General features: G+C 35.7%; 1 protein-coding gene across 2 annotated transcripts in view; it reads left to right on the forward strand.

Annotated features, from left to right (window-relative positions):
* Window positions 1-27,398, forward strand: part of PHIP (pleckstrin homology domain interacting protein) — a 150,420-nt gene extending 123,022 nt beyond the window's left edge. For both annotated transcript variants that reach the window (XM_053601655.1, XM_053601654.1), the window contains exons 31-40: window positions 697-817; window positions 4,088-4,213; window positions 6,734-6,803; window positions 7,023-7,073; window positions 7,794-7,943; window positions 14,952-15,104; window positions 16,019-16,182; window positions 16,643-16,902; window positions 17,401-17,598; window positions 21,696-27,398. In XM_053601655.1, coding sequence (XP_053457630.1) covers window positions 697-817; window positions 4,088-4,213; window positions 6,734-6,803; window positions 7,023-7,073; window positions 7,794-7,943; window positions 14,952-15,104; window positions 16,019-16,182; window positions 16,643-16,902; window positions 17,401-17,598; window positions 21,696-22,333 — 1,931 coding nt within the window. In that variant the 3' untranslated portion in view covers window positions 22,334-27,398. The remainder of the gene's footprint in view (window positions 1-696; window positions 818-4,087; window positions 4,214-6,733; window positions 6,804-7,022; window positions 7,074-7,793; window positions 7,944-14,951; window positions 15,105-16,018; window positions 16,183-16,642; window positions 16,903-17,400; window positions 17,599-21,695) is intronic.
* Window positions 27,399-27,696: the final 298 nt, after the last annotated feature.

Consider the following 27,696-nt stretch of genomic DNA (forward strand, 5'->3'; position numbering starts at 1 on the left):
GTCTGAGAGGAGTTAACTCAGTAGGAAGAGCTAAAGGAGGCCCAGCTAGAGGGTGTTCAGATCTGAAGTCTTATAAAATAACTGTGCTTTCTGAAAATACCTCTAAAATACCATCCTAAATAATAGTAGTTTGTGATAGGAAGTAGTTTTGTATGTGAATAAGCAAAGAAATTGGGACTGATCTTAAATAGATTCTAGTTTTTGCTCTAACAGTTTCCTGTGTACCATTAGATCAGTGATACACAGTCAGAAACTTCTGGATCTGTTTTCTCCTCTCTGCTTGCCTGGTACAAAACAATGTGAAGTGGAGATGATAAGTCTAGTGAAGGTGTTAACATTTCATTAACAATGTACTAATAACAAAATGGCTGTGTGAAAACCATGGTAACAGGTGCCAGCTGTCAGTTATAGAAATGCGTGTGTGCTCAGTAGGTCATGTTTAGAGTGTCCGCCATTGCTTTCTCCTGGTGGATCTGTGGATAAGAAATATTCCTAGAATTCTGCAGTGTAAGTGTAGACATAATAAAAAATGAGGCTCTTCACGTCAGCTAAATTTATGTATTTTCTATGAAAAGCCAGTGACAGACTAATAGTTATGTAGATTAGGACTTTTTAAGTCTTAAATTCAAGCAGAATTACCCTGGAATTATTTTAGGCGTACAAAAATAAATTCATAAATGTATTTATTCATTTTAGATATTGCCTCAGCGTTTGTGGCCCCAGTGGACCTGCAGGCCTACCCCATGTATTGCACCGTGGTGGCGTATCCAACGGACCTGAGTACAATTAAACAAAGACTGGAGAACAGGTTTTACAGGTTAGAACCATTTGATGTACCTAAGACCAGAGGAGAGCTAAGTGGTCCATTCACCCATTTACTGATCTTCTACGGCAGTGTTTCTCAGTGCACCTGGGGTACACCTGGGGATTGTGTGAACGTGTTGAATAGGATCCAGTAGGTTTTGAGTAGGACCTGAAATTCTCCATTGCTAACAAGTTTCTAGTACGGGTAACGTTGATGCTGTTGATCTGTAGACTACCCTTGGAATAAAATTTCTGGATACAGTTTTCCCTAGATGCTGATAAGATTTGATGTTCACTGTCCTCAGATATGTTTTATAAGGCAGGCCAGAGTATTTAATTATCTCCTAGTTAAGGTTTAAATACTTGTTTCTTCATGGATTTTTCTGAAATAATAGTGAAAATTGTGTATTTCATTCATTTTGTTTATGTTCAGCTTAACCATACCTATGAAAAATGAAATTAGGAAAGATTTAGATAATTTTTCATAGTTGTAGTGTGAAACTGATCAGTAAAACAATCCAGACATAATTTCAAAAAAACTTTCTTTTTGTGACCAGTATTATATTACCATGATTCTTTCCATTATTCTTTATTTTAACATAGGTTTTATTTACACTCTGTAATCAAATATTTTTTCTATATAAAATGTGCCTTTAGTTCTTTTTATTACGTAGCTGGCATTAAAAACAACTGTTTGTCGCTCCTTATTGACAAACGCAGGGTCTCTCAGCAGTAAGTAGTATTAGCAGCATTATTGACATTTGGGGCTGGAAAATTCTATCTACTAGATGCCAGTAGTAGCCCAGCCCCCTTGGTTGTAAAAACCAAGAATGTATTTAGACATTGCCAAATGTGTCCTGGGAATAGAATCGTCCCTTATTAAGAACCACTGGAACAAAGAAAATAAGGTATTAAGACTTTAGGTTCTGAGATTCTTCTGATCTTAGTACAGATGCTTTGCTGTGTTTGCTGTTGCTTTGTTGATATTTGTCAAAAATGTAGAAATGAGAACGAGGTCCTTTCTTATTTGTTTATTTATTTTAGAGACAGCCTCACTTTGTTGCCCTCTATAGAGTGTGGTGGCATCACAGCTCATAGCAACCTCCAGCTCTTGGGCTTAGGTGATTCTCTTGCCTCAGCCTCCCGAGCAGCTGGGACTACAGGCGCCTGCCCAACGCCCAGCTATTTTTTTGTTGCAGTTTGGCCAGGACTGGGTTCAAACCCGCCGCCCTTGGTATATGGGGCCGGTGCCCAGTAACTGAACCACAGGTGCTGCCTGAGAAGTCCCTTCTGATAGATGCCTCTCTAGCCCTCAAAGCATGCTTTAAGTCTTTTTCAATACCACGTGTTAAAAGTGTAAGAGGAAAATACAGAAGAAATTCTTAACTATATTCCCTTTTCTCTTAGATCCCTAAATTGCCAAAGACAGGATTTAATCCCAGTCACAACAAGACATAGGAGGGTGGGCAGGAGAGAAAAAACCATACAATGGTTCAAAGAATCGTGGGTTGTTGGTCTGTATACCTAGAAAGATAAACTGCTGGCATCTCCCAATATTTTTATAAATATTTCACAGACAATATGCTGTTCGTGGTAAATGTGAAGTTGTTTTGTAGGTACAGTCCCTGAACTGGTTCAACTTAAGATTTTGTCTTTACTGCGGTGCAGAAGGGATAAGCGTCATTAGAAACCATACTTTGAGCTCAGCACCCATAGCACAGTGGTAATGGCACCAGCCACATATACCGGAGCTGGCAGGTTCGAACTTGGCCTGGGTCAGTTGAACAACAATGGCAACCACAACAAAAAAATAGCGGGGCATTGTGGCGGGTGCCTGTAGTCCCAGCTGCTTGGGAGGCTGAGGCAAGAGAATCGTTTAAGCCCTAGAGTTTGAGGTTGCTGTGAGCTGTCACGCCCCGGCACTCTACCCAGGGCGACAGCTTGAGATGCTGTCTCAAAAAAAAAAAAAAAAGGAAACCGTACTTTGAATTTTAAATTTTGATCTTTTCCTGGACAAGTGATGCTGGGCAGCAGCAGTAAGCCACAGCTGTCAGTCTGGCATGCGATTGGAAGGGTAAACTCATACTCTAGCAGGGGTGTCCAACCTTCTTTGCCCTCTGCTGCACATTGGAGGAGTAAGGGTTATCTTGGGCCACACATTAAATACTCAGATACTAATGAAAGCCAATTAGCAAAAAAATGGTCCATGCATATTTTTCATGATACCTGACACCACAGATAAGCAAAAACGTCCTCACAAAATAAGCATGCAGCCTGCAGGTCACAGGGTGGACACCCCTTGTACTGTGTTGCTCACTGATCTTGCCCACATGAGCACGTTATGGTAGGCTGTTCTAATGTGCATTGTCAACTTGTGGTAGTTGCAAGTTCAACAGGTGATGGGCTTACCAGGTTATATGTTTTTTGGTAGTCAGGAAACATAAAGATACAGTGTATTTTAAATAGGGTTCTTGGGCATTGACGTAGCTATGTAATCAATTCAGGGAAAAAGAGACTTTTGGAACATAACATCAATTAGAAATTGCTTGTTTTCTAACTTGATAACTCAAGTTATAAAACCTCAGTTATGTTTTTATTTCATAGTGATGCCTTCATATGCTATTTCACCACTTAAAGCTATTTTGCTTCTTCCTTTACTCATTGTTTTTACAGGCCACCTGTTGGATAATATTCTCAGAAACTTTTTTTGGATTTTTCTTTCAGAAATAGAACTATAAAATAGCAAAAGTAATTTTAACATTGTCAGTTAAGTGTTCAGAAAAATGTTTCTCAGGTTTCTTGGTAAAGGATTACCCTGACTGTGTTCTTATGCTTTTGTATCTGATAAGTAGGCCATCAATTTAACTTTTAATTTTACATGCCGTTTGACTACCAGTAATATAATTGCATTAAAATTACTTGTTTTCTTTTTTTTTTTTATAGAAGTCAGGAGTGTTTGTTACCAAAACCTGATGGTGCCCATGACAAACATGTAAAGCAAAAACTAAAACTTCCCCCTGTATACTTGTCCCTCCCCAGACAAGGCACTGGGAATAGTCTGGTGTGGCTCGTTCCAGGCATTTTCTGTGCAAATACATAATGTTCCTCTTCCTTTCCCTAACACAGATGGGGTTATGCTTTTTTGAAAATGGCATTTTAAGATGTGGATTTTGCAAAGATTGATTTATGACTAAATAGGAAAGTCAGAATATCTTGGTTTTAAATTGCATACATGTATTTTCAAATACGACGTTAAGATTTCTATATATCTATTTTTTTAAAGGCGAGTTTCTTCCCTAATGTGGGAAGTTCGATATATAGAACATAATACACGAACATTTAATGAGCCTGGAAGCCCTATTGTGAAATCTGCTAAATTTGTGACTGATCTTCTTCTACATTTTATAAAGTAAGTTATTTTTTCATACTGAATTATAAAGTTGTAATAATGGCACTATTTTAAAAAGTAAAATAGTCGACACTATAAAATATCAAAATGTAAAATACAATTATTTTTATATACTTAATGTCATATTCTTGTCACAGATATATTTTCCCTTAAAATAGAAAACTTACAATATCTGTGTCTAAAGGACAAACACTTGGTCTAATATTGATTATGGAATTACAGTTGTATTCTGTAGTTAAAATTAAAAAGATACTTTCTTTAAACTGTTGGACAATTATAATAGTGAAGACCTGTTGGACACACAACGCTGTACTTGTATCAGGTCTGCTAAACTGAATCTTGTGTGTGAGAGAGACCTTATCTGGAATTTCTAATTGGGGAGACTAAGGCTTATCTAAGGTTCCACAGTAAATAAATGGCTGCCATCTGATTTGAGAACTTTCCATCTAATATCATCTGCCCCTGTCAAGTTTCTGAACAAGTACTTAAGCAGTCCAGCAGGAAATTCAATTTAACTTTCAGGATTCTTTTTCTTCAGAGCTCAGTTTACTTCCTCATTGATCCCACAGCAAGATAAACAATTTATTAAGTCGGAAGCACTTTTCCTTCTTACCTTAGGAATTTTATATAACCATAGAATGAACCGTGCCTTCTAAATGCAGCCAGAGAAATGAATTACATATTTTATACAAAAGATTGCTCTGATTTTATGTGAATGTTACTCATATTGAGTAATTTTTCCCAGTTAAAAAGTAATGATATATTTTGTTATCAAATACTCAGCTATTATCAGCCTTTATTTTTAAATAAGGGTAGTATTCAAACTTTTTATTTTTTAAACACCTGCAGCTCAGTCTCACTACTAAGCATGATCTTTGGGTCCTTTTTCTGGGATTATTTAGTGGTTTTTTACAAAGGAATATAGGTAATTTCAGCTTAAGAAAACACCAAACAAAATCAGTAATGTAGATGTTGTGCCCTTTCTGTACTTCATTCTTTGAGAAATCTTTTGCTTCCCATGTAGTTCAGGGGCTACTGTTGCTATAGTTTTGCTTTTCCTCAGTGAAATTAGTAATAAAGCATTAATTGTCCTCTGAAGACATCTTTAACTTTTATGTTTTATATTTATGTGCATGCACATGTATTTTTTCAAAGTGATACGAATCAATAGAATCACATAATATTCATATTTCAGGGAAATAATTTAGATCAGCAATTCTCAACCTGTGGATCACAAACCCTTTTTAGCAATGAAAATATGTTGCAGCATTAGGAACGTTGAGAACCACTGATTTAGATGAAAATGTTTACATTTGGAGTAGTCTATGAAATGCATTTTTTCAATTAATCACTTTGTTGAAATACCTTTGAAATGTAGATTAATATTTAAAGTGTTTAACATACATGTCTCCAAAAAATCCTTGGCATTTATTAGATGTGTATAATTTGTTAAAAACCAGTTTGGGCTAACATGAATTTTCACAATGTAAAATGTTTCTTGAAATTTTGATCATTGTATTTTTTTAATTGGGGTATTTGGCAGTTGACATACACAAAGTGATGTGGGTATCTAAATTATCTAAGTTGGGTGAAGTAGGGAGTATGTAAGTAGAAGTCATAGTAGGGATATGAAGTTATAAATGTTAGTTAGGACTACTTTATGGAGGGCCTTGAGCTAGACTTTCAAAATATGAGCTGTGTGAAGGGCTGTTGAAAGTATTGTAACATGACAATAACACAATTTATACTGTGCCTTAAAAATATTAATTTGACTGTAGCATCTAATATTAATTGGTAGAGAAGAGATGTGAAGCATGAATAGGGGAATGGCTCTTACAGCTGACCAAGTAATAGGTGGAGAGGGCTAAATTTATGAGGTGAGAAAGGGATAGATGCCAGGAGATTTTTAAGGATGGAATTTATAGGACCAGGCAAGTGAAAACCCAAGATTCCCATTATGCTAAGAATGGTGTGCTGGTAACAAAAAAACAGAAAGGAACAAGAGTGTCTGGGAAGTGCCAGTTTTATTTAGACATGTGGAATTTTAGGTGGCAGTAGATACTTAGGAAAAAGGCTAGGACAAATTCTAGGCATTTGGAATGCTTTTACATAGATAAACTATAGACACATAAAGTCATCATTGCGAAAGGTATTGTGTTGTGAGTAGATGAGTGAAGACAGTTTACAGGAACACCTGCATTTAACAATAAAAGAGGATGGGAAGGCAGGTGGCAGGGGTATTGTATTTTTTCAAGTCTGAGGAATGGGACAAGCACAGTAGTGACTGAACAAAGGCTGGGAGGTGAGAGTTGGGTTTGGAGAGTGAAACAGGCCAGGGCAGGGCAGGGCTCTCCCAGCCTGCAGGGTGCAGGCTCACGTGTGCACAGGGTATTGCCACCAGCCACCGGGGACAGCACACCCTTACCTTCAACTTTCATCTTAAAACCTGGTTTCTAAAGGAAAAAAAAAAAATCTCATGCCTCTAATCTTATATAGTAACATTTCTTTCTTGTTATTTAGGGATCAAACTTGTTACAATGTAATTCCACTTTACAATTCAATGAAGAAGAAAGTTTTATCTGACTCTGAGGTATGTTATGTTTCATTATGCTACTTTGGTATGCTATATGTAAAAAGGAATTTTTACATTGTAGTTTTCAGGTAAAAGTCATGAGTCAGTTAAGGACTCAAGGATGTATATTTATCACAGGTCTTCCATTGTATAAAGGAAATACTTGCCAATTAAACAACTGTAAAGTATAACGAAATCTAGAATGTTTTATAACTCTGATAAATTCTTGCCTCAAAGGAAGAAGAGAAAGATGCTGATGTGCCAGGAACTTCTACCCGCAGAAGAAAGGTAATAGCTTTTGTTTTAGCACAAGTTCTTTATGTAAATTAAAATGTTTTAAGAGACTTTTTACCCTTAGCATTGCTAAAGACATACTAAATATTACTTCCAAATTAATTTCAATTACAAACCTCATATTTCTTAGAACTTTAAATGAACGGTATTTTCTTTTATTTGAGTTATAATATATATTGTAATTATCTAAGACTGCATTTAAAATACAAATTTTTAAAGTAGGGCACCATGGCTCACACCTGCAGTCCTAGCACTTTGGGAGTTTTGGGTGGGTGGACCACCTGAGCTCAGGAGTTGGAAACCAGCCTGAGCAAGAGTGAGATCCCGTCACCACTAAAAATAGAAAAAGTAGCCCAACATCGTGGGGTGGGGTCGGGGTGGGGTAACCTGTAGTCCCTGCTACTCTGGAGGCTGAGACATGAGGATTGCTTAAACCCAGAAGTTTGAGGTTTGCTGTAAGCTATGATGTCATGGCACTCTAGCCTGGGCAACAGAGTTGGACCGTCAAATAAATAAAAATTTTATTTTGTAGTCCCTCCATAAGGGAGGCTAAGGCAAGAGAGTAGTTGAGCCCAAGAGTTTGAGGTGGCTGTGAGCTATGACGCCATGGCCCTCTATCTAAGGTGACATAGAGAGACTCTGTCTCCAAAAAAAAAAAAAATCCTTATTCTATTGGTGCTGTTTTATTAAAATATTTGAACATTTTTATTTTAGGACCATCAGCCTAGAAGAAGATTACGTAATAGAGCCCAGTCTTATGATATTCAGGCATGGAAGAAACAATGTCAAGAATTGTTAAATCTTATATTTCAATGTGAAGATTCAGAGCCTTTCCGCCAGCCAGTAGATCTCCTTGAATATCCAGTAAGTACTTTGAAAATACGTCATCTGTCAGTTTGCTTTATATCTTGTATGTGGCAGTGGCTATATTATTTATGACTATAGCTTATTTCTTTACTTTTGTATAATGTTCTCATTGTCCTTGTGGTTATATAGAGACTGTAAATTGAATGATGTGGTAAAATGGAAGGAGCTCTGAATTAGACTCCAAAGAATCGGGTTATATCTATTCTTATCAATTGTGCAACTTTGAGCAGGTCACTTAGTTTTCCCATCTGAACTTTTTTTACTGTTTATTTTCTTCCCCACACTAATTCCATAAATTTATTAATAGCAATTACCTAGGAAACAAGAATAATATTTACTCTTCATAAGATTATGAAGATGAAATTAGAATATATCAAAATAGTTTTTAAACCTGAAGCACTATATAGAAATGTCAGATGGCATTTTATATATATAGGTGATACCAGTGCATGATTCTTCTGATGGAATACATGGCGAGAAAGAGTTAAGTAAACATGATCCAAGTTTGTATTTTGGCATATAGTCATAACATCTCAATTTAGTGTAAAGTGGTATCTTACTCTGTTAATAAGTTATTAAAGGTTGTACAATGCAGGCTCAGTGCCCATAGCTCAGTGAGTAGGGCACCAGCCATATACACCGAGGCTGGTGGGTTTGAGCCCGGTCCGGGCCTGCTAAACAACAATGACAACTGCAACCAAAAGATAGCCATGCGTTGTGGCTGGCGCCTGTAGTCCCAGCTACCTGGGAGACTGAGGCAAGAGATCACCTTAAGCCCAAAAGAGCTTGAGGTTGCTGTGAGCTGTGACGCCACAGCACTCTACCAAGGGTGACATAGTGAGACTCTGTCACAAAAAAAAAAAAAAAAAATTTGTACAGTGCAGATACCATTTCAAGTGAAAATTTTAAAAAAGTTTAATAAGACATTGTGACTTTGATGTGGTATCATCTAACTTTATTATCTGTTTCTTACGTATAAGTTCTAACTAGCAGTAATTGAAAATAGAGATATTTATTAATAGGTAAGTATTATTGTCTATGTGCGGTGGCTCATGCCTGTAATCCTAGCATTCTGAGAGGGCAAGGCTAGGTAAATATTATTTAGTGACTTTTCTTTTTGTCATTTAAAAAGCCAGAAACATGGCTCGGTGCCCATAGCCCAGTGGTTACGGTGCCAGGCACATGCACCAAGGCTGACGGGCCTCAGTCCGGGCCTGCTAAACAACAATGACAACTGCAACAACAACAACAAAACAGAATAGCCGGGTGTTGTGGCGGGTGCCTGTAGTCCCAGCTACTTGGGAGGCTGAGGCAAGAGAATCACTTAAGCCCAAGAGCTGGAGGTTTGCTGTGAACTGTGATGCAACGGCACTCTACCGAGGGTGATGTAGTAAGACTCTGTCTCAACAAACAAACAAACTCCAGAAACATGATATCTTAAATGGGGAAGAGAAATCTTTAATTCCAACAGTGTGATAATTGAGCTAATTTGAACTTACCTTCAAAATGACTGCTGGAAAAACAGAGCTGGTGTTATAGTGCTTTAGGTTTGGGCTTTCTGTTTTGGGGACCTGGGGATTTTTCTTTGTTTCTTGCAAGCTAAGACTATGTATTGTTCTTTAAAATAAGCTATAATGTATGCATTGCTTATAGGTGTTTGTATTTTGGGCTTTTCCTAAAAGAGAAGAGAAAGAAATAAGCCTTAATGTTTAGAGAGTTCCAGGGGCATAAGTATTAACACTATGCAGATGCAGGTGAGGCCTTGGGTATTGGCAAGAAGGAATTTGGAACTGAAACCCAAACCTGAACCAGGACTGTTGAAGGACTGTACTTTGAATGAAAAGGAAAAAAATAGAAAAATTCCTTCCACAAGGAATAATGTTTCTCCCAGTGGCTCTATACAATGTCAAAGGGGAGCAGTCTCCCAAAGATGGTGTTATGCATGGATTTACGATCCAAATTTACATGCTCTTGTGGTATAGAAATTCATCATGAGAAAAAATAGTCCCTACTGAAAATGAACTAATGATTAAACAAAAAACAGTCAACAAGTATATGTGGGAGTGATCCACCATGTATAAGACAACAGAAGAAACAACTATTAGCACCCTTGAGATAAGGTTATTCTGAAATACTACATTTAAAAAACAGAGACACAATTCATTGTAAAATGGCTATTACTATATGTACCACCAAAAAAATAAATAATGCTGACTATTAAGCTTTGATTGATCATTTTGATTAAAGAGATAAGTGAAGGAATAAGAAACATAGGAGAAAAAAGACCCTATCTGAAGAGAAAAGGGAGTAAGGTATAAAACAAAGCCAACGAAATATCAGAATAAATGAAATGTAAAATCACTGAGATCACACTCACTGGGCAGCCTTAAAAATAGATTAGATTTCTTAAGAAAAAATTAGCACAAGAAATTATATAGAATGCCTCACAGAAAGAGATAAAGAGGTGAAAAGTCTGAGAGAGAGATTGTGTCATAATGGATAGAATGAGAAGGCCCACAAGATATGTACCAGCAGTTTCACTGGGGAAGAATAAACAGAGTGAGAGGGGCAGTATTTGAGGAGCCTGCTGGCTAAGGGTTTTCTAGGGTAGATAAACATTTGACCATGATTCCTGAGCAGAATATGTGTGAAAACAATCTTTACCTAAAATAGTAGTTAAATCAAAAGTTTAAAGACAAAAAGAAAAATGTTAGAACAGTCATACAGAAAAATAGAGATGTGAGACTGTGTGTGGTCCAACCCACTCATTTTACTGAGTGGAGGCTTCACTTTCCAAGATATATCAGCTGTTCATTGGTAAAGCCGAAACGAGGCCCATGCCCTTTGTATTTAGTAAACCACAGCTATAGGTGATAGATACTCTTAGACAGTAAGCATGTGAATTTTACATAAAGAAAATAGCTTACTTTTCAAACTTGGGGAATATCTGAGAATGCAGTCATCTCATAAAGATTCAAAATAGTAAGAACAATGCTTATGAAATATTTAGAACCTATCCTGCTACTGAAAATGTAGCATGCCGAGTGTTAGAAGGAAGAACAGAATTTTAATCTCTTGCAGTACTTCCTGATGCAATTGTGTTTTTTCTGTATTATTATCAGAGGAGAGATAGATAATCTGCTTTTTATACTTCAAAGTTAACTATAAGTTAACTGGCAGCCTTACTTTAGTACGATGAGGTAGATCATGCATCTCATACTTATGCTTTTATGTGAAAATTTTCGTTCACATCTTGAGTTTAATTAGATATTCAAAGCAAGATGTTAAGAATTAGATGTTTTTGGTAGAAATCAACATGCTCTATCTTCTATCACATTTATTCAGGAAGCATGTTGAGCAGCTACCATCTACTACACTGAATGGCGAAAGCCCAAGGTTTGAGCCAAGAAAAATTAAGTGTTCTATGTAAATAAATTTTACATTTAACCAAAGTGTTGTGACACGTAAAAGCTTTGATATCATAATATTTACAACACTTTTAAAGCCAGTAATGCCATAATATTCAGTATCTAAGTAATTCTAGACCATCAGAATGGTTACCTTGAGGAGACAGAGCTGGTTTATCGGTACAGAAAGCAATTTGTAAATAACTTTGGAGGGGGCGCTGCAACTGTCTTAGGAGTCTAGGGGTGTAATCTGTGGGCTATGTTTTTTAAAAATGACAGTCTTACACTAATGGTAAGACTTAATTTCTATAAATGACAAGGTCATTTAGACCAAGTTTGGTACTTTAGGTAGACTGAACTATACATAATACCCTGGTTTTGACAAAATCAAAATACTCCTAAAAGGTACTAAGTGTGATTTTTGTTAATGTGGTTTTATAAAGTGGCTCTGATGTTATTTATAGGCAAGACGTTTTAAAAAATGGTCAAAGTTGATATAATTGGACTTTCTGTGTTAAAACAGAGTAGATGTACTTTTCCTTATTCCTACTGTTAAGTCAAACTAAAATGTGTGGACATTATATAAAACAAATGGAGATTCTGAAAGGTAGAGACAAAAAGATAGATTGGGGATTGCAAGACCAACACTTACAGTGAGTTTCCTGGGTTTGCTTTTTGCCCCACATACCCAGCTCTGGGTATGTGGAGAAGGCATCAACCTAGAAATAACAGTGGGACCCCCCCGCCCCAAACAACAAAAACAAATTAAGAAAAGCCTCTCTCTAGCCAGAGGACCAGGAAAGGGATAGACTAGCAACAGAAAAATCTTAGACAATAACAGCTCTTACTCTATTCAAATACCACTAAGGAGATGAACATCTAATTAAAAGTTTTTAAGAACTCTCAGACCCAGGTGGCTTCACTGGAGAATTCTATCAAATATTTGAAGAAGAATTAACCCAAATTCTATATAGTCTCTTTCAGAAAAAAAGGGGACTATTTCCCAATTCATTTTCTGAAGCCAGTATAATCCTGATATTAAAACCAGACAACAATAGTACAAAAGAAGAAAATGCAGAAGTTACTAGCAAAAGAACAGCAAACAGAATTCAGGCATGTATAAAAATGATGACATACCATGACCAAGTAGCCTTTATTGCAGAGATACAAGGCTGGGTTGGTTTTCAAAAACCAATCAATGTAATTTATCATACTAACAAACTAAAGAAGAATTACATCATATTAATTAATACAAAAAAAAGCATTTAGCAATATTTTACACCCATTTGTTCTGAGAGTGTACCTTTTAGATGTGGTACACTTAGTGTAGCCCCTACTTACAGCTCCCAGGGAGAAGGTCATCACTTGTCACACAGGGCCAGAGGGAAGTGACAGGTTTTGATCTGGTGGCTGAGATACCTATGGAAAAGCTTAGAAACCCTCCCATGGAGTTTCTTTAGGGAAGGCAAGGCAGGTCAGTGTAAACCACTTTAGTATGGGATAGTTTGAATAATTCCAGTGGGATCTGGTTGCCTGCCCTGGCACTAGGATGATTAAGGACAGGGAAATAATGGCTTGAGAGTTAGGAAATGAGGTGCTGGGCGGCGCCTGTGGCTCAGTGAGTAGGGTGCCGGCCCCATATACCGAGGGTGGCGGGTTCAACGGCCCCAGCCAAACTACAACAAGGCATTGTGGCAGGCGCCTGTAGTCCCAGCTACTTAGGAGGCTAAGGCAAGAGAATCGCGTAAGCCCAAGAGCTGGAGGTTGCTGTGAGCTGTGTGAGGCCACAGCACTCTACTGAGGGTGACAAAGTGAGACTCTGTCTCTTAAAAAAAAAAAAAAAAGAAAAGAAGAAGAAGAAAGAAAATGAGGTGCTTGGGGCTATACAGTTAGGATTGATGAATTTATTATGTGAAAGAAGGATTCTCACTGCAGCCCTAAGAATTGACTAGAGGAGCATCTTTCCCCAGGTCTGTAAGGCCTCAAATGAGCAGAGCTCATTGGCAGTGCAATCAACAGATGCCAAAGGACAAATATGGAAGCTGATAACAACTCTAAGAAAATAAAGAATAAAGGGGAACTTCCACAACTTGATAAGGAACATCTATTTTAAAAAAAAAAAAAAAAAATCTGCACCTAACATGATACTGATTGCAGACAAATTAAGTGCTTTCTCCCTGAGACTAGGAAAGAGGCAAGAATGTCCATTCTCACTATTGGTGTTTAAAAATTCTAGCTGATGCAATAATGCAAGAAAAGGAAATAAAAAGCAAACATGTTGACGAGGAAAAAATAAAAATTTATAAAGGTGCATTAATTCTGTTTCATACTGTACCTTCTTTATGGTCAAACATTTCATAATTTAAACGTGATGGTGCAAAGTCAAGTTGTTATACTTCAAAAAATGTATTTACACACTGAAGAGATTATTGAAAAGGTACAGTACTCTGATAATTTTGTACCATATTCTGATACTTTTCAGTTGCTCTTCTGCTTTCATTTGTCTGTGTTCATTGCCTTTGATCTGTTGCCTTATTTTATACTCAGTTGACCAGATGGAGAGACCTTGGGTGATTCTCCTTCGTGTGTGAGTGAAGTGCATAGACTTTGTGACAGCTGTTTACATTCATCATTCTTGATTACTGCAACGCTCTCAGTTGTAATACTGAAGTTGAGGTTACTAGAAGTCAGGCTTCCACATAAAAGGGATGTTCCCTTCCATTGTTCTTATTTTTTTATTTTAAATTAAGTTTCAGTTGTGTTTCAATGAGTCATCAACTTTTAAGGCTTATAGATACTACAAATGTGGGTATTTTATGTGAAATTTTTATTTTAGTTGTAGAGCTGAGCTTTTTTTTTTTTTAGACATGAACTTTTATGTTTTTGATTTAAGATTTCGACATGGCTTTAAAATCTTTTTTTATTTTATTTTTTTGAATTTTTATTTATTTATTTATTTTTTATTAAATCATAGCTGTGTACATTGATATGATCATGGGGCATCATTCACTAGCTTCACAGACCGTTTACCAAGTTTCACATATACCCTTATAAGATGCACCGCTGGTGTAATCCCACCAATCCCCTTCCCTCTACCCCCCTCCCCCCTCCCTCCCCTCCCTTTCCCCCTTCCCCCTATTCTTAGGTTGTAACTGGGTTATAGCTTTCATGTGAAAACCCTAAATTAGTTTCATAGTAGGGCTGAGTACATTAGGTACTTTTTCTTCCATTCTTGAGATACTTTACTAAGAAGAATATGTTCCAGCTCCATCCATGTAAACATGAAAGTGGTAAAGTCTCCATCTTTCTTTAAGGATGCATAATATTCCATGGTATACATATACCACAATTTATCCATAACACCTCCATCCTCCCCAACTCCCAACAAAAAATAACTATGAATACTATGTTCTTCAGTGGGAAAAGTCCTATGTTGATTTCAATAAAAAAGAGAGAACATGAAATAAATAAAACATTATTTTTTAAAAGGTAAATAAATAATAGATCAAGTCTATTAGATTGGTCATAAAAACTCTGAATTCCTGTGCTGAGATGTAATGCTTTGTGGTAATAATACCACCTGTTTTCTCTGTCCTAGGACTACAGAGACATCATTGACACTCCAATGGATTTTGCCACTGTTAGAGAAACTTTAGAGGCTGGGAATTATGAGTCACCAATGGAGTTATGTAAAGATGTTAGACTTATTTTTAGTAATTCTAAAGCATATACGCCAAGCAAAAGATCTAGGGTATGTACTTAAACTGTTTTCTTTTATGATTTAATTAAATTAGTGTTAAAGTTTGTGAAATAGCTAAATGTTGCTTTTATTTAAAATTTAGATCATAATTAACTTTCTATTATGTTCTTAATGGTGTCTTAGTAGAAAAAATAACGTACACCTTTCTACTCAGCTCCTATGAAATAACATTGATGTAATTTTTCGGTGTTTAGAAATGGTTGCTTTTCTTGAAGTAGTATGGTTGAATAGGTACCGTACGTGAGTTGTCCTGGAATGTACTAGAGCAGTCTGAGCTTAACTTTTCCAGCCTTTTTCAATGTTTATGGAGAAAAACACTTTTGTGAATTAGTTAAATAAAAATAATAAGTACAAATATCATTTGCCTCGCTTTGGCCAGTCACAGCATCACAGAGGGTGATAGATGGAAGTGAAATAAGAAAGAATAGATACTAGACATGGGTAGCAACGGAAAACAGGGTCAAGCCATCTGCGATGCTGTCTGTCTAGTTGAGATCACAGCAGTGAGTAATGTCTGTGTGAGCCGTCTGAATTGAAGGTGAGATGTCTAAGAATCTCAATATTACTCATCTAAGTACAAAAATACTTTAATTATAAAAATCTTTATTCTTTCGTCAGAAGAGATTGGGAAAAAGGAATATTAAAAAGCAATATTTAAAAAAAATTTTACTAGAAGCATGTTTAAGTTACAATATTTACTAATCCGGTATTGTCCTTTAAGGAGAGCTTGAATGGGGCGGCGCCTGTGGCTCAAGGAGTAGGGTGCCAGTCCCACATGCCGGAGGTGGCAGGTTCAAACCTAGCCCCGGCCAAAAACCAAAATAAATAAATAAGTTGTGTTTAAAAAAAAAAAAAAAAAAAAAGGAGAGCTTGAATGCAATGTTGTGGTTTTTTTCTTTTAATAGATATACAGCATGAGTTTGCGCCTGTCTGCTTTCTTTGAAGAACACATCAGTTCCGTTTTATCAGATTATAAATCTGCTCTTCGTTTTCATAAAAGAAATACCATAACCAAAAGGAGGAAGAAAAGGAACAGAAGCAGCTCTGTTTCCAGCAGTGCTGCATCGAGGTATTTCATTTCTTAAATATCTTTAACCAATTTATAACTTTCATCTAAGTAATAGAACTTGGTGTTTTTTTTTAATACTTCCTTTACTATTCCCTATATTGCAGAAAGATATATTTGACATGCAAGTTCCTATGATGTGGAGGATTTTTAATCTTTTAACTAAAGCTATACTAGTGTAAGTGCTTAAATTCCAACTGCTAAATCTATACAGTAAAACAGCATTTTTAGGATAGTGATGGCATCACGCTTTCCGTCATATAACTTTAGCATTTACAGCAATCCTTCACTAAATATTCACTTTCAAAGGCTCACAACCATATGAAATCCACCACAAATCTCATATTTTAACATGTTTCATAATAAATAGTACAAATATTGAATCCAACAGTATAATAAAGCTGTGTTTTATTCATACACATACAAGTTATAAGAGTGACTAACAATATTATTTTATTTACAGTCCTGAAAGGAAAAAAAGGATCTTAAAACCTCAGCTAAAGTCAGAAATCTCTACCTCTCCATTCTCCATACATACACGATCAATACCACCAAGGCACAATGCCGCTCAGATAAATGGTAAAACAGAATCCAGTTCTGTGGTTCGAACAAGAAGCAACCGAATGGTTGTAGATCCAGTTATCCCTGAGCAACCATCTACTTCTTCAGCCACAAAGACTTTTATTTCAAAAGCTAATACATCTGCAATGCCAGGAAAAACAAGTAAGACTCAGTTACAGCTTCTAAATTGAAGTGCGTGATTTAATATTTTTAGTTTGCTAAATAGACACACTGAGTGTTAGTAATTTCTAGCAGTCTTGTTTGTGCCTTCTTTATTGTTTTTTGTTTCTTTTTTTTTTTAATTTAGTTTTTAATAAGAGAAAGAAAACTGAGGTTTAGGTCAGAAGAATACAATAATGCTTGAAAATGTCAAGTTTGATCCAGACTGCTTAAATTTAAATCTTAAGGCCTAGACCTGTAGCAGTTTGCCTAGACTAGCCTTACATTTTTTAATGACTAGATAGTTTCTAAATATGCTAAAACTGTTAGAGTTTCTAGGTGTATGTACTTTTTCCTGTTAGAAAATAGACTTTTCTAGAAATCTTTAAGCAGGTTTTTGTACTCTTGGCTAATTCAAACAATTTAGATTAAAAACAATCCAAATCTTCTTTCTTAAGTTCAGTAACTCTTAGATTTTAATCTTTTGCATTTGTGTTTCAGTCCTAGAGAATTCCATGAAACATTCCAAAGCCTTGAATACTCTTTCAAGTCCTGGTCAATCCAGTTTTAGCCATGGCACTAGGAATAATTCAGCAAAAGAAAACATGGAAAAGGAAAAGCCAGTTAAACGTAAAATGAAGGCACCTGTCCTCTCAAAGGCGTCTACTCTTTCAAAGTCACCGGTTGTCATTGAGCAAGGTAAAGTGTTATTTGCATCTTTCATGTCTGCCTTACAGATGATCCTGTTGTTGGGGGTAGGATTTATAACCACGTTTCAGGCTTCCCCCTTACAAGTCACATAGTCTGTATTACTTGAAAAATGTAGTAGGACATCTAAATTTTCAGCTTTATGTCAAAAGCAAACTGTATTGTTACTAAAAAGAAAAACTCACTATATGGAAATAACAGATTCTTGAATTAAAGGCTTTTAATATTATAAAATAGTTTCTAACTTCATCATTATGAAGTCTAAATTGGAAATATATCCTCAAAGTTTAAATTTAGTTGGGGGGTTAACCCAAAGTAGCATTCTTTACTTCTCTAGAAAAATGTTGTTACTAGATCACAAAATACAACTCATCAACTTTTGTCAGGGTTACCTAAGTCAGGCCTATATTCTAGAATACAACTTTAGATCCCTTACAGTTATACTTCCAAGTTCTTTTAACTGCAGGTTTTTGTTGTAAAGTCTTTATGGGTTGAAACTTGGCAAATGTAAAAAAATATACTGTATGGTATGTTAAAACAATAAGGCGTGGCAGCAATTGTGTATCATGTCTTTGCAGTGTATCTAAGAGATTTCTTCTTATTTTCCCCCAGAAACCTCACACAAAATTTTATTTCTCCATACTAAAATGTCCTTACTTTCCTTAATGGTATTGGGATATATGCACGTATGCATAAGCTTAAAATAGGGGAGTCATCCTAGCCTTCTTTTCAACAGAATCTATTCAGCAGTTGCTAGTTTGTATTCTCTCTCTCTGTAACATCTCTTAAATCTCTCCTTTCTCACTTCCTGGCCTTAATTGAAGCCACTTACATAATTTCTTGCCTAGACTGTTGTGTAGTTTTCTGAATTATCTACCCGCCTTACTTTTCAATCCTTTCTTATCCAGTCCATCATCTCCTATATTGCAGCCACAGTGATCTTTCTGTTTCTAGCTCTTGTGCACTTGTGTATGTGTACACACATACACAGAATTAAAAACCCTTCTTCCCTTCAAATCATATATGCAATCAGATTTTAAAATTTTTTGGAAACCTAACATTCCAGGTTACTTTACTTTCTTTCTCCCCTTTATATCTCGGCCATCCTAAACCACTTGGAAGTCCTCAGTATCTTTGTTCTTTTCTTCCTTCTTTGAATGTCTTGATTTCTTCCTAGTTTAATGGTCTCCTATGTTATCTTTTTTTGCCTTACATGAAGTGTCATCTCTAGGAAGCTGCGGAACCAGACTCTTTATTCTTTATATTCCCAGAACTCCGTATCCATTACCTTCTGTGATACTTACAATAATGATGGAATTATTCTTTTTCACATATCTCTAGGCTCCTATGTTTAATTACTCACTTTTTATCATTATTTATAATGGTTACTAAGTATGTGAATAAATAAATGACTTTGCATATAACTGTTTTGCATTTTTTTATATCTGCCTCCTTTCTGAAGTGAATTTAAGGTTTTAAATAATACATTGGCCTTGCTCTGTCACTCCAGAACCCTAGAAAAATCAAATGTACATGGCAAATTGGTTCTAGCATTATAATAAAAGAGGTCTGGTCTCATAGCAAATTTGATTTTTAGCATTCGAGTATTACAAATGCTTAAGAGTTACCAGTACAGTAGAAATATGATTATTTAACTCATTAACTGTGATTTATTATAAATGGTGACACCTGAATTAACTGTCAGAATCAAGAATAGTGCTATCCAATGGAAAAAAATATGTTAGCCACATACATAATTTTAAATTTTTAGTCATCATCTCTAATAAAAACAAACAGGTAAAATTAATTTTCAGAATATATTTTATTTACCCCATTATTTCTAAAATGTTAATTCAAAACAATATTTTAAAATGTACAGTGCTTCAGTATTCAAATTGGAATTTAATTAAAAATTCTCTTTCACAGTTGCGTAACTCTTATTTCAAGTGCTAAGTAGCTACTTGGTGAGTAGCTGCCCCATTGGACAACACAAGCCAGATCAGTGGGTTTTTGAACCTTTTTTCTTTTTTTACTTCTGAATTCCTTTTTAAGAAAGCTACATAGTTCTATTTATTTTTTGAAGCCTATCTGTAGAACTTCTACAGTGGGTACTTCTGTTGGACATTTAGAACTCTGGTTGGTAATTTTAACGTAAAATAAAAAAGAAATATACAGAATCCTCAGACAATTTAAGTACAATTGTTTGGTAGCAAATACTTAAGTACTTGATGTGCACAGCTGTATTTCTCCCCTTCTCCACACCTCCCAAACACACATAGTTACAGAAGCACTGGGCTAAAGAAAATCTAAAGATGAGACCACTAATCTTTTGTACCATGGGGTTCAGGAATTGAGGGGTTTATCTTTCCCTCTGCTACTGTCCGTCCTTTGGTGAGTCTCTTGACTACTGTTTTCTTACTATTTACAAAGTACAGTTCAAACCCATGACTAAAAATTATGCCATTGTAAAGAAGTATTCTCTTTAAAAGCAGTTTTTCTCTGTATCGATTTCCTTAAAAATATTGCATTGCAAGTCATATGCTATAATCAGAGAAAAAATTTCAGAACTGGGAGGCGCCTGTGGCTCAGTGGGTGGGGCGTCAACCCATGTACTGAGGGTGGTGGGTTCGAACCCAGCCCCGGCCGAACTACAACAAAAAAATAGCCAGGCGTTGTGGCGGGCGCCTGTAGTCCCAGCTACTCGGGAGGCTGAGGTAAGAGAATCCTAAGCCCAGGAGTTGGAGGTTACTGTGAGCTGTGTGACATGGGATGCCACTGGCACTCTATCGAGGGCAATAGACTGAGACTCTTGTCTCTACCAAAAAAGAAAGAAAAAATTTTTTTTTCTTCAGAACTGGGCAGACACAAAGGAGCACACTGGTAACGGACACATGGATGGCATCTGTTTTGTTCATCCAAAAGGATTGTAGCATTGATTTCACTGCAGAAGACAGTTAATGGCCTCCAGGATCTACAGACTTCATTTTTTTATAAAGCATAATGATCTTTATCTTGGGGTTTGTTACAGTGTGATTTTAATCATGGTAATGGTGGCATACAAAGTGGTTTTGATCAGTACATGCAATGACTATTATGATGATTATAAATCAGTAATTTATTCAGTTACATAAGGAGATGGTACTGTTAAAAGGGCCTGTGAAGAAAACACTGCCATGTAGTAGTCTTTTAATCCTCTTTCAACAGTTTCAGCGACAAAGTTTGTGACCCAGAGTAACTTACTTCTACTCTTAACAGCTAGGCTAAATCAGAAATTTTAAAGCCATGGTAGTTTTTACAGAGAATAACTGATACAAATTATTCCCCCAGACGTGCTCCCAAATTCCTTGCTGAATTGGTATGGGTCATTCTTTATACTTCCAGGGAATCTAAGGAAATATTTAGATGCTCCTCTGAAGTCAGAGCAATTACTGTCACATTCAAAGGGGATTAAATAGGATTTGGAATTATTTCATTCTAGTCTATTATTCTTTCTTCCCTTGTTGATAGAATGATTAGAGAAAAGCAGAGGGAATTACTGTGCTTATTTGTTCAGACTACCAAGTTAAAAGGTCATGAATTTTATACTAAGATTATTTTCCATAATTGAGCTGCTTAAAGATAGGAATACCCAAAACCCCGTGGTTAATGAGTTAAACAAGGCTGGGCACAGCGACTCACTCACACCTGCAATCCTAGCCTTCTGGGAGGCCAAGGGAAGTGGATTGCCTCAGCTCACAGGTTCAAGACCAGCCTGAGCCAGTGCAAGACCTTGTCTTTAAAAATAGCCAGGCATGGTGGCGGGCGCCTGTAGTCCCAGCTACTTGGGAGGCTGAGGCAAGGGGATTGCTTTAAGAGTTTGAGGTTGCTGTGAGCTGTGACACCAGGGCACTCTACCAAGAGCTACTAAGTGAGGGGGGGAAATGACTTAAGCAATAAAACGCTTTGTTATTATTAAACTCTGTACAAATAAAGGTGGTCATTTTGTGTCATGAAGACAATGCTACAACCCATTAGAATGTTCAGTAAAGGTGTCAGGAGTAGGAACCCTTTGAATTCCATGTTTTAAGTACACTGTTGTTCTCTTTTAGGAGATTGTAAGAACAATGCTCTTGTATCAGGAACTATTCAAGTTAATGGCCATGGAGGACAGCCAGTAAAGCTTGGGAAGAGAGGACCTGGAAGGAAACCTAAGGTAGAAGTTAATACCAACAGTGGTGAAGTCATACACAAGAAAAGGGGTAGAAAGCCGAAAAGGCTGCAGTATGCAAAGCCAGAAAATTCAGAGCAAAATAATATGCATCCCATCAGAGATGAAGTGGTTCCTTCTTCAACATGCAGTTTTCTTTCTGAAACTAACATTGTAAAGGAGGATTTGTTACAGAAAAAGAGTCGTGGAGGCAGAAAACCCAAAAGGAAGATGAAGACACAAAAGCTAGATTCGGATCTTATAGTTCCTACAAATGTCAAAGTGCTAAGGAGAAGTAACCGGAAAAAGACCGATGATCCCGTAGACGAGGAAGAAGAGTTTGAAGAACTCAAAGGCTCTGAACCCCATATGAGAACTAGAAACCAAGGTCGAAGGACAGCTTTCTATAACGAGGATGACTCTGAGGAGGAGCAAAGGCAGCTGCTGTTCGAAGACACCTCTTTGACTTTTGGAACTTCTAGCAGAGGACGAGTCCGAAAGTTGACTGAAAAAGCAAAAGCTAATTTAATTGGTTGGTAACTTGTACCAAAACATTTTACTTCAGAGTCTATTCAGCAGGTACAGTTAAGGAACAAGTAGAACTAAGGCTTCTGCTTCCTTGCTGCTATGGTGGATTAGGGAATGTTATCATTTGATTTGCAAAAAAACAAAAAACAAAAAAACCAAGACACTTCACTTCTTTAAAGGAATATATATATAAATATATACATATATATTTTAAATGTTTGCTATTTATTGCCCTTAGATAGGTTATGCATTTCCACATTCATTTCATTCACTGTTTGAAAGAAAGAAACTAAAGACCTATAATGAATTCCTGATTTATTTATGGAAAGACAGTTCTGCTACACTCAAAAGAAGTGCGATATTCCTAGTGGTAGAGCATTTCATGTTAAAGTGAATTATTTTTGACCAAGGTACATTTTTATTGATAGAGAAGTTATGCCTCTAGGAAGACAGGCATTATACCGAGTAGCAGTGAATTAAGAAATGTGTTTCCTCTAAAGTTAAAAATAAAATTCCCTCCATTTGATACCCTAAAACATTTAATTTTACTTATAGAATGTTCATCAACAAAGTATATAAAGGAGGCTTTTGCTTTATTCCATTTCTGCCAAACTTAAGAAAAAATGTACTGATGAAAAGGAAACATATCCACATTGGAAAACATTTGACTGTCTAATTTTTCAGACCTTGATTCTTATATCAATCACTCAATCTCTGTTTATTGTGCCAAAGACTGAGCATCAGTGCAGTGGAAGGCCTGTGTTTAACTGTCAGGACAGCACACGCTTTTCAGTATTGGAAAGGCTGTATATTCTAAAGAGCGAGATATTTAAGAATTATGCTGAGATATATCTTTTTTGGTACTAATAGTAGAAAATAATGCACTGGTGGGTCCTTTGACAGAGATGTTTTAGAGAAAATGTTTAAGTGGTTAAAGGATTCAAGGAAAATACAGGAAAAATGGTATGGGACTTGATGTTTACTTGTTGATCTGGATTAATGTCATTTCTAAAAGTTAGACATATCTAATAGGCTAAATGACTTACAAAGAAACTTGTCCGTGTGTGTATGTGTATATATTGATGAATGGGTATAATTAAATATATATACAAACACATACTTATACTATTACCCAGGTATAAATTCTTTTTTCAGGATTTTTTAGATAGCAGTAGAATAAAAATAATTTTAAAATGTCATACTTTATAGTTTAATTTTAAGGGAAAGATTGGTTATTTTCAATTATTAAAGGTTAAAATAGGCCAAATCACTTTTTATGCAATCATGTTTTATACAGTGGTCTCATTGCACATTGTGTTTTTTCTGCACTTTTTACGGTATCCTTATCACGCTGGTATGTCAGTATACACCCTAAAGAAAAACTCCATTTAATGATTGTGCCTTGTATTCTATTATTTTTTGCATCATTAGTAAAATTAAGTTGTCTATTGTAAATGATAACTATATGACTTAGGAGAATGTATTGCTATATGTACTGCTATGGAAAAGGAAAGCAGTTATTTATTTGTTCATGGTACAGTTATTTTATACCTTAAAACCAACATAAATACCATTTCTATTGTTTAAAAATTATTGTCCATTTTTTTTTAAAAGTTTAAAGGAATGTAGTATTTTCTGAGGACTGGTATGGTACAAAAATGTAACCAAAATTTTCAGATACTACATTTTTATAGTTAGGTTGGAGGAAATAATGTATCAGCATGACCCTAATGTAGAAAAATAAAGTCTTCAATTGAACCTTGGCAAAATATATTACATAATTACTTCTTATTTCTGATAAGGATAAATGTTAGCTGTCATTTAACTGTCTTGAAGAATGAAAAGTGATACATTTGGGCTTTTTAGATTGTTTGTAACTAAATTTGTATAGAAATTCTCCTGTGAAATTAAGTAAACCATTTTCCAGATCTTAACTGGATTGCTGTGATTTTGCAGTTGAAACATAACTTCAAATTCTTCAGGTTTTTTTGTATATTTATGTTTTGCTAACAAACATATTTAACTATATAATTAAAATTCAGTAGTTAAATTCTTCATAATGCAGAAATGGATGGCTTGGTTATGTAGTAAAATGAGTCTTTCAAATTACACCATTATTGAAAATAATAGTGTATATGTTTGAAATTTAAGTCATTAATTAGTTCCTTTTGAAGGCAATCTGTTTGAGATATGTAATTTCCTGGCGTTATCTGCATTGTGTTAGAAAAAATAATAGACTATAAAATCAGTTTTTGTAAAAAAAAAATATATGTACAGTTTTAAGATGTGTACAGAAAAAAGGAAGAGCGTACACAGTCTCAGAATGGACTAGGACAGTGTGTGGAGTAGTTCCAACTCTTGAGCAAATACACAAGTATTTACCGTCTTTCCTATAACAAGTAAATACTATTCCTGTCCTAAAGACACTGTATATTCATGACCTTATCTGGACATTATTAGACACTGGTTTCTTAGTAAAGCAAAATGACTTGGATCAGATTCCTTGTAATTGAAACACTTAACAGTGTATTAGTGATACCAGATATGTTTAGACTTTATATTTTTATAATTTAGCTTCTATACATTGCAGAAGTTGAATTAAGAAATGTAGTCATTACCATATTTTTGTTTTGCTTTACCACTTTGAAAACACCCTCTTTGAGATAGTAATACCGTGTATGTACTATTTACAGACCAAAAGCAAATGTTGGCAGTTGTGTTAGATGAGCAATAAAAAAAACCCACTCATATTCACTGAAAGTTTTAGAAATACAACTTGTTACATGCATGGAAAGTATAAATCAATTTATGTATAAGTACTTAACCCTAATATTCTCTCCCCTCCTCCAACATTCTCAAGTCCCAGACAAATCTCATAAAATTTAAATGTTGCAGATGAACAGTCTAGGCAGTCTCAGAATCCTGGGCAATAGACACATAGCTTTTTACAGTTCTGCCCTTCACCTGCTGCTGTGGCATTGACCCAGTCCCCGTATATGCGGGACGGTTATAAGCTATAGATTAGTTGGGCTGACTTCAGTTGTTTTTATTGCACAGCTCTACAGAAATAACACTATTTGGTGGCATTATTACAAAGCTTTCTCCTTCCAAGTAATTAGAATACCTAAATACAGGAGAACCTCCATGGTTGACCACTTCCCTACGCTGACCACCTCACAGACTGGACCGGCCACCACAGGTACCTATCAGTACAGCAGGCCTCCTTCCTTCCACTGACCACTGCCGTATGCTGACCAGTTTGTTACCGTCTCTTGGGTGGTCAACACAGGGGTTCTGTAGAGTATTGTGAGCTTGATAGGTCCCATCTGAGACACGAGACTGACTCAATTTAGTATCACTTGGAAATTACGTAAGATGCAGTGATCAGGAAAGTAATCCTTGTGTGGCACGTATGTTACTATCTAGAACTGTCCTTTATCTGCGGTGCAGAGTGATCAGTCATTTTCACAAATGTATTCAAGTACTATTTTGTCTTGCTTGCTGTTTGCAGCATTTGCATGTTTTCAGATACGATTCATAGTGTTGTTTCTTCAGTTATGTTTAATTTTGACATTCCGTTTTATACATACTTACATATACCTACATAGCTCTCCAAATGTCAGCTAGAAGCAGTTTTAATTTTCAGTTTTCTGACTAATGAAAACAAATTTATTCTTTTTTTTTTTTTTTTTTTTCCTTTTTGCAGTTTTTGGCCAGGGCCGGGTTTGAACCCACCACCTCCGGTATATGGGGCTGGTGCCCTACTCCTTTGAGCCACAGGCACCATCCTGAATTTATTCTTAATTTTTTGTTCACCTGAAATTTACTTTTGAGTAGGTTGAAAGGACCAAGGTACTTGAGTGGCTGTAAGTGGAGAAGAGGATTTGAAAAATCATTAACAGGGGAAGTGCTTTTGTCTTCTGTGAATTACCCCCTTTTACCTAAAATGTATTTCTAATATACATACAAGGTTGAACAGTAATTCAGTTGTATTTAGGTGAGAATTTATTTCCCATTAAAATTGGAAAAATACACTTGACTTTCATCCGTGCAGTTCCTCTTAGTTTTCCAATTTCCGAGTGATTTGAACTATATTTACTAAGAAACTTTTTATTAATTATACTGAGCAAAGCACTCCAAATGAGAAGTCATTGTGAACTGTTTACCCAGGAAAAGGTCAGCTTGAGTCAGAAGACTGTAAGTACCACTTCTGGCGCTCCAGAGATCATTCGTGTACACACAAGAGTAAAACAGTGAGTAGAAAATATAAACTATAAATATATATTATTTTTAGTTTTGATAGTTTTATGTTGAAATGCTTTTTTTAATGCAGATAAAATTTTCAGGAAATTAACCTTATATGGCACAAACCAAATAAATAATAGTGTGTGACTGAGTTTCTACATTCAAGGAGCTAAGAAAATAGGTTCAGAACTGTCTGTAGTACACATACATGTAAGGCAGGTCCGTGCGCACATGCTGGTTACTTTGAAGGTTGTGTGTGTTGATTTGTCACAATATAGACTATAAAATGAGACAAAATACAGAGTTACATTTTTGGACCATATTAAAACTGCAAGAAGGCAGGGGTCTTACTGAGGATCTTTTAGAAAACTTAAATCCTGTCACAGTATATTTAGACAGGTATAGAATGTAGCTCAGTTTTTAAAAAGTAACTGACCTAGAGGTTAAAGTTGAAACTGACACATTTTCAAATTAAAATTATGCTTATTTTGTACAGAAAACCATGTTTAAACGCAAGCAAATCTGTTGTATGTAATGAGTAACAGAGTTGAAAACAAATTATTTAGCTTTATGGAAGTTTTTGTTTCTTTCCAGACCTGGAGTATCATGTTATAAACCGCAGTCTCACACCACAACAGCAGTGCCCTTTCTTTTTGTACATATCGATTGGACCTTTCTTTATTGTTACGTGGACACTTTCTATGTTAGTTTTGATGCATAATTCTTTGAATCCTTTTATACAAACTTAGAATGTATGTGTTAAGAATTCCTGTCCCTGCAATGTAGTAACTACAAACTTATTTTTAAATAAATAGAAAACTTGTTTTTCTAAGCTATTTTGTAGAGCCTCATGATTATTTGCATTTCTTTTTCTTTTAGGTAACACATAAGGCATATCATTTCAACAGTTACTTTATCAAACTGTGTGGCAGAAGCCATTATGTAAATGGTTCATTAGGGTTTCCAGTGCTGTCCATTCAGCAAAATGTTAAAATTACTAGCCAATTAAAAGATTTCAGGTAACCAATGTAATTTGATTCCAAAATGACTGAAGGTTAAAAATAATCTCATTTGCTTTTTTATGTGTGCATTTAATAAAACAATTTTATTTGTTACTATGACTAAGTTAT

Source organism: Nycticebus coucang, chromosome 9 (assembly GCF_027406575.1).
Source record: "Nycticebus coucang isolate mNycCou1 chromosome 9, mNycCou1.pri, whole genome shotgun sequence".
NCBI classification, from domain to species: Eukaryota; Metazoa; Chordata; class Mammalia; order Primates; family Lorisidae; genus Nycticebus; species Nycticebus coucang.